The sequence below is a fragment of the Marmota marmota genome, unplaced genomic scaffold (assembly GCF_001458135.2).
Source record: "Marmota marmota marmota unplaced genomic scaffold, marMar, whole genome shotgun sequence".
Classification (NCBI taxonomy): Eukaryota; Metazoa; Chordata; class Mammalia; order Rodentia; family Sciuridae; genus Marmota; species Marmota marmota.
The window spans coordinates 35,097,175-35,108,100 of NW_025999977.1; the positions used below are offsets into that span (position 1 = coordinate 35,097,175).

Here is a 10,926-nt window from a genome sequence, read left to right on the forward strand (position 1 = left end):
CCCACAAAACAACTAAAACTAAATTTCATAATATGGACACTAAACTAGGCATTGGTGAACCTGAGTCACAATCTTAGCTCTTTGCGGCCACAGGAAAGTCACTTAACCTCTCTGAGTTTTATTTTCCTCATTTACAGAATATAGACACAATACTGGGGAACTCTGAGGTACCTCCATTTGTATAACTCTGCTGATGGCTCAAAATAAATTTGGCAAAAGCACTCAGGGCACTTCCCATTTAACTTTGTAGCTTTCCCACTGCCTAGGAAAAGTGTTTGCTCTGATATTTAGCATCCAAATATTTTGAGGTGGCCAGGGATATTCTATTCAACTTTTGTTGTTCAATGATGTGTCATCACAGAAGTCGCACTACCAGGTGAACATTCATGCCTATGTATGTGCATGCAGCCATGCGTTGATATTAAGCACCAGCACAGAGAGCACAGGTTGCTCTTGAACTCCTGTGTTTTTTATCACAATTTAACAGAAGGTAAAAGAGCTTCACACATGTACAAATATATCACAATGAACCTCACTATTAAGTATAATTATCATATAATAATTTAAAAAAAAGGAAGGGTGGGGACATAGATCAGTGGTAGAATCCCCAGTGCTACCAAAGAAAAAAAAAGTTTTATAAAATTTCAATGATAGTGAAGCCATTGCAGCAACCATACATTAACTGGATATACTAAACTAGGCATTATATGTCCATATTTCCGTAGCTGAATGGAGTGAACAAGAAGTGGTTCACTGTGTGAGCTTCACATGGTTGGCTCAAAAGCAACATGTGACAAAACAACTCAAGTTTCTAAAAGGTCAAAACAATGGTTGAGTCCATACCAATGAACTGAGCTAGCTTACCTTGACAAAAGGTGTTGTTAACCCGCTTATAACCTTGTAGGCATTCCATCATTTGATTATATCCATGATAGGCTGTAAGGGAAGAAACAATTCTGTTACATGCTTAGTTTCAATTCTATGACCCCCAAACTTCTAGAGGTGGTAATCAAAGTCATTCGGGGCATCAGTGGACTTACTTATTCATCAGAAAAATACCAATACCAATACCAATGCAGAGTTCCACAACTGCTTTCATTCACATGATGCTTGTTTTTCAGTTTAGTTTGTATTTTGTCATAGGTAGAATTGTCAGTAACTGATTATATTAACTGAAAGAATCACATAAATATTTTCTATTTCCTTCCAAGAGGTTATTAAATATTTCTATCACCAATTATCTATTCCTCCCCAGTGCTTAACTTCAGGGAGCAAGAGGTTACAAGAGGGGAGACATTGTCATGTGGAAATCGCCACATCCAGCCACTTGGCCTTATGCCTAGTCTGGTCCCATATAATGAAGACACTGGAATAGGCTGCCTACAGAGATGGTGGACAATCTCTGGCCTGTGAATTCTTCAAAGACAAAAGAGAAAACAACTTGCTTTAGAAGTTTCTACAGCAATCTACTTCAAGGCCGAGAGCCAGACCAGATGATCTCTAAAAGTGCTCTTCAGCTTAGGATTCTACGTTAATTTTGTTCTAAAAGTGTTAAAAGGACAAGTGACTTGTTCACACAAAGCACATTTCTAATAGACTACAGACTAGTTAATGAAATCATTTGCAGATTTAAAACTAAGTTTTCACAGCTAAAGAAAATGATGAACAATGAAAGATCTCTCTGTTTGTGGCTAAACAAAAACTTCAAGTATTAAATAAAAGCCACTTGAAAACTGAAGGTTGAATTACTTTGAATGAAAAAAAAAAAAGGCATGGAACACCAAAGTGTAACATCTAAAGCCAAGGAAAGTCTGATCTCTTCCAAAATGAATATGATTTAGAGACTAGAACCAACCGGGGGAAGGAAAGTTTTTTAAATGACACAGGAAGAATGTGACCCTGAGTGTGTTTCTTGGGAGTGAGTCACTCAAGATGGTGCAAACAGAATAAATGTCAAGATGTTAATAATTTACTTCATTCATAATCCACACTAGCCTTCCAGCTGAAACCAGTCTCTTCAACTTTATACATTAAATGACCCAACAGATGAATTTATTTTCATCAACATTCAGTTAAAAGTAACAGAAACCTCATACTTTCACACACAACTCAAATCATTATCTAGATTAAGAATGAGAGCTAACAAAACCACATAAAGTGGCAAATTCATTCCTAGATAACGCAATCGTAGGTAAGTATGACAAAGGGTCAGGAATGGAAGTTAAATAATAAAAAGAAAAAAAAAAGGCTTTATCCTTAATGTCTGCCACTCTCTGCTGCTTTAGGCTTTAGAAAAGGGAGGAAAGAGAAGCAGATAAGCCATAAATACTCAAAGATAAATAAAACAGAAGAAGAGAGAAGATAGAGAAAGTGCTAAATAATGAAAACTTGGCACCCTTCCCCACAACAGTTAGAAGAACTTGTCTCATCCTCAGTCCTTAGACCTGACAGCAAGAAACACGTCACCTTCCGCAATATTGTGACAACACACATGGTAAATGAAGGGTAGGTGACGATGCTTTTTTTGGACATTTTAGATATTGACTACAGTTTAATGGCCCATAAGAATCAACAGCAAATGACAGGACATCCTTACCCTAGGTACATGTATGACTGACTGCACATATGGTGTGACGCTACATCATGTACAACCAGAGAAATGAAAAGTTGTGCTTCAATTGTGTACAATGAATCAAAATGCATTCTGCTGTCATATATACCTAATTAGAATAAATAAATAAATAAAAATTAAAAATCGCAAACGACAGAGCTGGGAGTTAAATTCATTCTAGCTCTAAGCACTATGCTCTTTAAATCCTTCCAGATAAATCCTAGAGATCCCTTTGGTCAAACTGTCAAAATAATTCTAAGCAAATGGATCATCCATTGAGGAGAGACCATCTCCATCCAACATACTCCCAAAAATCCATGCTGTGAATCATCACCCAGTCCATGTGAAAAGCCTACTTGGAAAATTCTCTCACTATGGAATATTCTTATTATGTGATATCTCCCTCAATGATGAACTCATTAAGTTTCAGGAGCTACATCAGGCATTTCCACAAGGTAGTCCTCTATAGGAAGCTGGGAGCAGTATCAAGAAAATAAGTGAAATTAGCTTTAGGCATTTAGAGGACTTGTAAGTTTGAGAGGTAAGGAAATCCAAGTGAGAGACAATTATTTCAAACAAATTAGTATGCTGGAGAAACAAATAGTACATAAGAAAGAGATACACAGAAATAATTCCAAGATGGCAGCCTTGAGATTGAACATAGATTTAAAAGGCAGCTGAGAATAGGGATCCAATCAACAGATAATTAAGAAAAGGAAGTAAAAATTGTCCAGTTGAAGCAAATGAGAAATTGCTTGCAGCATGAAGAATAAAAAGCAATTATAAAACTCTTAAGCTACATGAGGCAAAGGAGATGACAGAAAAATGTGACTTGCTCTCTTAGCAAAAACATAACGAGGAAATGTAAGAAAGTTCAGCTTAAAACAAGTCACTTGTCCAAAAGGTATTCCTTAGAAACCAGTGATCCAGAGTTAACACCTCATTCAAAAACTTAAAAATATGAACTACTGTTGAGAAGAAAGAAATGGGAAGGTGTAACCTGAGTTTATTCAAATCAACAGTTTCTGTAAAGGTCTTTATTTTTCTAAATTTTTTTTTATTTGTAAATGGACACAATACCTTTATTTTATTTATTTATATGTGGTGCTCAGGATTGAACCCAGTGCCTCATACATGTTGGGCAAGCGCTGTATCACTGATTTACAACCCCCGCCCCTCAAAAGCTCTTTAAAGACAACTCAAAGCATGAAGGTGTTGTTATATATTATTGCTACTAAGCATGTGTCAGTATAAAGTTAGTTCTATGAAAAAGGGAAAGTATTGTGTCCCAACAAAGAAAACTTTCTTTTCTTTTTTGATAAACCAATTGGCAACCAATCATTTCCTCATTTTAGTCTCTCTTTTAAAGAAAATTAAAATTCTATCACAGAAACTATAGCATGAGTTGTGAATAGTAATAAAAGTTTCATTTGAGGAATTTAATTTCAGAAATAATACCTGTACTTATTTTCCATTCCAAAAGGTGTCTTATGTTCCCCCTCCCAGAGATAAGGAAGCCCATTTTAGCTTATCACCTCCTAGAAGACTTTTTTCCCCATCAGAATCCAACAGGAGAAGGCAACTGCTAACTGTGCTTATTAAAAAAAAAACAGAGCTAATAAGAAAACTCTGCATACAGACGTGCAAGGCTTCTGGGAGTATATAGCATAACCCTGTGTTCTAGAATACAGCAAGAGTTCTCTAAATGTCTAATATTGTCTCATCATTAAAAGAGCAGTCACAAGAAAACAGGTATGCTCCCTTCATCTACAAAGGAATGATGAAACGTCACTCACATGGCTTCTTGGGACATTTCTGGCATTTGTTAAAGCCCCAGGAGGTACCCACGGTTCCACAGCAGTCCTCTTGCTTTGAAAGGCCAGGGAGAGCTTTGCCACACTGCAATGATGAGGTGTGAAATATGAAGGTTAATTGAGAGCAGGATGCTCAGCTCAGGAGCACTGCTGTGCTTCACAGTCACGTCATAAAATGGTTCCCTTGTTATCAACCCAATTAGGGAGGAAAAGAACAACTATAAAACTAAAACAAAATACCAGGACCAGAACCAATGCAACCCAAAAGTGAATGAGCACATTTCCAAAAAGGAGCACCTTGGCATTTTTAAAGTTTTTTGAACTTTATAAAGTGCTCAGAGCACTTTATAAAACTTAAGTTTCCAGTGTCTTTTTTTTCATAAAAAGAAATTTATAATTGAAAAAAATCATTATAAACCTTTTTATTTGTTTGTTTATTTATTTATTTATTTATTTATTTATTTGTTTATTCAATGCTGGGGATTGAACCCACGGCTGTGGATACCCTGCCAAGTGCTCCACCACTGAGCTATACCCCGGCCATGTTTTCTTTTTTTTTTTTTTATACTGAGGATTGAACCCAGGAGTGCTTAACCACTTAGCCACATCCCCAGCCCTTTTTAATTTAATTTTATTTTTATTTTAAGACAGGGTCTTGCAAAGTCACTAAGTTGTTTTAGAGTCTGACTACATTGCTGGCCTCCAACTTGTGATCCTTCTGCCTCAGCCTCCAGAATGACTGGAATTATTATAGGCATGTGCCACAGCACACCTGGCCCCTCCGTCTTTAATAGAAGCTTTCTAAATTTTAGTTGTTACTGGCTGTTTAAATCTCTCTTGTTAATTATCAGAGAACAGAGCTATGAGGTTGTAGTGTGTGTGTAACACTGGAGAATGCACTACAAGTCCCACCTGCAAGAGGTTTCTGGTCTTCCTATAACTCTGAGGCCTAAGCAAGAATAAGACATGAGAGGACAGTACAAGAAATGATTGTTGGCTGAGCCAGATCAGCTCTGGCAGGGACAAAGCCTCCAGACAGCCAAGCAGTCTAACCCAGAGAGGTCAGCCAAGCTAGGAAAGTGCTGGCAGGTTCAAGCAAGATCAGCCTGAGGCAAAAAAGCCAGGCTTGGAGTTACTGGAACAACATTGTTGTTAAATACTAAGAACAGGTGAGACTCTTAGTCAACCACAGGAGGTCAGCTGGGGTTGAGTGGCACCGTCCTGAAGATAGATGTCCTACTAGGGTGAGGAAGGGCCGAAGAAAACAGACCCTGCTCTGCAAAGCAATCCAAAGGCCAGGTGGGCAGGGAGGCCTACCTGACTCTCCTTGCCTGCTGTATAGGCTAAGCCGACTGCCATCCTGCCTTGTGCATAAACAGAGAGCACCAAAGGAACTATTCTGCCTCACTCTACCTCAACCCCTACAAAATCCTTCCAACAGTTTCCAGAGTCATTCTTTCAAAGACAAACCCGATCACATTACACTACTGCTTAAAAATCTCCAGTGGCTCTTCATTGTCTGAAAACTGCACACTCCAGCATGACTTAGAAGGTCCTCCGTACTCCTACCTTGGGCAATCTCTGCTATCCCTCAGGCACGCCACAGGATCCTTCCCTGTCTGAACCAGCCATGTCTTTTTAAAAGCTTTTTCCTTACCCTGGGATGCTCTCTCCTTTATTCTTCACCCAAACTGTATTCATCCCATGGGACCTGGCTCTGAAGAGACTCCCCTCAATTCAGTCCCAGTCATTCCCATTTCCTCTTGACTCCACAACTCTTTCTACATAGTTCCACTGCTCTGCTGTGCATTTTAGTTACAAGCATATGTATACCGCTAGCTTTACCTCCCAATACGCATAGCTAATGCTCAGTAAACACTGAAGGAAGGAACAACCGAAAGAACTACTAAACTAGTTTAGTCCATTCAAGTAGGCAATAGCTATGTGACAAACCAACGGAAGTGAGCATACATGCCCCACGGTGATGGGAAGTCCAGGCAGGTGGGGACCCTAAGAAGGGCAGCAGGTAGACACGACTCAGCTGGCAATCCTCCTGGGGCAGCGTTTCCTTCCTGCCAGGCCCAGACAAGCAGCATTCTGACTGAGGCTGTAAATGACTACATATCCAAATCATAAAATTAACCAGAGAAGGCCCAACTCAGTTAATGAAGTTTTAGCTAAATTATAGCTTTGATGTCCTTAGGTTTTTATTATGTTTAATGATTGACAGCATGCCGTGTGCTCTCCAAAAGCAGTACAAAGCAGTTAAAAAGATGACTCATGGGGGCTGGGGTTGTGGCTCAGTGGTAGAGCACTTGGCTCACATGTGTGAGGCCCTGGGTTCGATCCTCAGTACCGCATATAAATAAAGAAAATAAAGGACCATCAATAACTAAAAAAATATTTAAAAATCAGAAGTGACTCATAGTCTGGGGCTGGGGCTCAAGTGGTAAAGCACTTGCCTAGCATGTGCACAAAGCCCTGGGTTCAATCCCCCTCACCTCAACAAAGAGTGTAACTCAGGAGTTACAGAGGTCTGGTATGAACCCTTGTGGTAAGACTCCACATGTGCTTTATCTTAGATTAATTTCTTATCCATAACATAGAGAGAATAATAGTATCTTTCTTATAGGGTCATGGAAAGTGAAAAGGAAAATGTATGTTCAAGGCTGAGCATTATGCCGGACACAGGTAGGTACAAAGCTATCGTTGCCATTATCATTTATTATTGTTATAGATAAAAGTTCCCTGTTCCAGACGTACTTGTGAGAGCCCTCCTGTCTGTCAGATACCCCAGGGAATAGGAGGCAAAGGTGGAGTGAACTGTGGGTGCTCAGTCCAATAGGCTGGTGTCTCAAGTACCCAGACTCCACAGGAAATGGCTCTATAGGACAAAATGAATTTCCCTGAAATAGGAATTAGTGTAAAAGACCTTTTGAATTAGGTAAAAGTTTTGAGATGAACCTGAGAGGACATACAACTCTGGACAAGGCACTGATAAGAGCCTAATCCAAGCAAGCAAGGGCTAAGGATCATAAGTCTCATGAAGCTGGGCTGTCACTCCTGCAGAGACACAACATGTGTTCCTTAGACAGACAAGGGATCTTGTCTGCACAACAACCCAGTTGGATAAACATTTACTGAGTGACCACTGCCTGTTGTGAGCCAGACACCAACTCACTGACTCAGACGGAGTCCTCAGCTAGGTATGGGCACTACCAGGTGTGCAGCAAAGCCCCTGGGTCTGGAGAAGTACCAGGGCCACAGGTGAACAGTCTCAGAGATGACAGGAAGACTTGACAAAACAATGTGCTAAAAGCTGGGCAGGCAGGCAGAGAGACAGGGTGGGATACACACACACACAGAAGGAATAGACAATCAACATGAGAACAAACTGATTCCAGGTAGTTCCCAGACTCCTTGAGCTTAATCACAGAAGGCTTAATCCTGAAGCATGAAGGACAGAGAGGAAGGGGGGAACAATGATCAGGGTGTAAGACTGGGAACTAAATAAAAACAGAGATCTCCACTGTTACAAACTGGCTGCCAAAATGTGCTTAGTGTTTATTTCTATTTTGTAAATCAGGTTTACAAAAGACACCAGTCCACATCCTGTGCAGATCATTCCTCGACCAGACTCCTTAGGCTCTTCTCTTAATCAAGCAAAACACTCAACACTTGCTGATTTTATATGCTCAAAATGTTAGTAGCAGTTAAAATCCAATTTTCACCTTGGATTCTTAGAATGTTTTATTTGGTTGGATAAAAATAAATCATTTCTCTCCACTGGGCCTCCAATAAGGTACAAGGTTTTCATTACATGATTCAGGCTGCTTTATCCCGTGGCTTTGTTTTTGCGGGTCCACAGCCAAGAGCAGCACAAGCCATCCAAATCGATGAAATAAATGGCAGCGTAGGTGGTACCACAACATTGTGTGTTCGCCTCAAAACTGGGTCTGCATAGTATAAGAATGGGCTACAAGGGATGAAGTCATGATTACAAGGCAGAAAGTTTTACATAAGTCCCTTTGCTTATTTAAATATGAAAAGGCGTGCCTGTACATTCAGAAGTGCCACCTGTAGCCCTACTCAATCTCTACCTAAGAGGTCACAGAACACCACCAGGTCTCACTTGGACCTAGAGGAAAAGAAGGTGGGACAAAAGATCACACCAGGAAGAATGACATGGGATGTTCTTCTCTAAGACTGGTAAGTTCTACTTCTTGGTGAGACATAGTCATGTGGCTATAGACTCACTCTAACTACATTTATATGCTCAGGCTGAGATGAGTTTTTTACAAGTTAAAAACGAAAATGAAATTTCTCCCATGTGAGTCATCCATCACATTTTCAGAGAAAGTCTGTCTATCATTTCAGGATGTATCCTAGGTATAAACAATCCAGGAGAAATGTGTTAAATTTACAACCCAATACAAGGTTATGTCAAGTCAGAAACAAACAAACAAAAAAAAACTATCCTGTCCAACAACCAATATGTTCTAACTCCTTAAAAAGCTCACAGAACTTGGGCTTTGGTTAAGGGACACTATAACCCTCCCCCCAACCGCCAGGTTCTAGCCAATGCATGACCCAGCTAGGGCAGGACAAGCAGAACAATGAAGGTTCTAGAAAGCAGGCCCTATGAGAATCAACTGAAAAACAGTAGAGCTAAGAAGACTATGTGGACATGGTGGCAGCATTGAGATCCATTCACAGGATGAAGCTTGCTGCATGATGAAGGAACTAGCAGGACAAAAGGTGACAAACCACAGGAGAGAAGACTCAACTCTTTAAGTAGAAGATCTTTTCAATAGTAGATGTCCTCGATAATGGAAGCTGCTGACATCTTCACCAGGAGCTGAGCCTAATGGATCACCTCTTGGTGATGCCCAGGTTATTATCAAATGACCTCCATGATTTCTGCCAGGTAAAAAACCTTATGGTCAATATGTCCTGGTAGGCTACATCATTCCATTTAGGAAATCCATTACTACACACTGGAGCCAAATTCACACACCTGTGCTGTTCTCAGGTCTATAACAGGACTGGGTCTGACAGATGCACCTCCAATCACTTCCTTTTTGCCTTATCTCCTCCTCCCTCATTTCCACATCTCCAGAGGTGCTCACCCCATCTGAGCCTCCACCTACTAGCTTTATGCAAACAAAACAGAAAAACTACTGGAACTACTCCTGGCCCTGAAGCATCAGTATTATGGCTATGACACTGGAAAACTGAGTGTATGAAAATAATTCATTGACCCTTTCTATCTTCATAACTCTGTTCGCGCTGTGCTTCAGAAGGTTAGGCTGTTCAAGAATCATTACAATTAGGGCTGGGGTTGTGGCTCAGTGGTGGAGCACCTGCCTCGCATGTGTGAGGCACTGGGTTCGATCCTCAGCAACACATAAAAATAAAGATATTGTGTCCATCTACAACTAAAAAATGTATTTTTAAAAAAACAATCATTACAATTATTCCACAAATATCCATGTTATCACCTTTGTAACACAAAATAATCACAAGCAATGATGTAAAAACCTAATTTTGAAAACTTTTAATTTAGTTGCCAAACATTTTAAAATTACTGTGAAAAGACTTTTTAAGACTTCAGCCTGATTAAAAATATGTATCTTCACACTTTAGTCTCAATTTTGAGGTAATACAGTAGCACTTTCCTGATTCTCAAAGCTAAGCTGTGGTGACAGCTGCTTTTAGACTTCCTTATGAATTTGTAAGGGGAATGTAAGTTCAAAACTTATCACTTAGGAGCCAGTGCTCACAATTTTTGTCAATTAAAAACTCACCACTGGAGTTGTTTCAGACATGAACAGTAACTTGGAAATGCTGTGATAGATATTGAAGTGTGGTTTTGTCAGGCTTAGTTTTCAAGCCTTAAATTGCTGGCGCCTACAACACCATCATTCCAGCAGTGTTTGCTGTCCTGTACAGAGTCCTGGAGGAGGAAGATCCAGCAGTATAAGAAAGGAAGAGTGCTGGACTAAAGTCACAAGATCTGGATTGAAATCCCAGCTCTCTCACTGCCAGTGAGATTTCCAGCAGATCATCCTGCCTCCCTGGGCCAATAATGAGACAGTGAGAAAAGAATCTTGACCTCAAAAGGTATGAGAATGAAGGATACAGGTACAAGCAGGGATGGGACTAGAAAAAGGCAATCAGTCTTTCGGAATGTATCCGAGACACTGAGTTTGGTAAGCAGAGTGTGGTCTCAATTCACCCTCCCCTGCAAAACCTGTCATCAGCGTTAACTTGCCATTCATACGATAAGAGTCTCAGGAGGCATTTGCTAAAGGGTTCAGAAACGTAACAATAAAAAAAGTAACCACTTCATGAAGACATCCACAATGTCTTACTTGTAAAGTCTTTTAAAAATGACTTTAGTCCTTTCAAAATGACTTTAGTCTTACTTGTAGTCATTTAAAAATGATAATAATGAAATACCTTTTATAAATCACCCTTGTCATTCATATATATATATAT

General features: G+C 39.8%; 1 protein-coding gene across 6 annotated transcripts in view; it reads right to left on the minus strand.

Moving 5' to 3' along the window:
- Positions 1-10,926, minus strand: part of Ltbp1 (latent transforming growth factor beta binding protein 1) — a 389,795-nt gene that overhangs the window by 151,247 nt on the left and 227,622 nt on the right. For all 6 annotated transcript variants that reach the window (XM_015479779.2, XM_048804568.1, XM_048804569.1 and 3 more), the window contains 2 exons: positions 4,408-4,510; positions 865-936 (listed from right to left, as the gene is read on the minus strand). In XM_015479779.2, the coding sequence (XP_015335265.2) occupies positions 865-936; positions 4,408-4,510 (175 nt within the window). The remainder of the gene's footprint in view (positions 1-864; positions 937-4,407; positions 4,511-10,926) is intronic.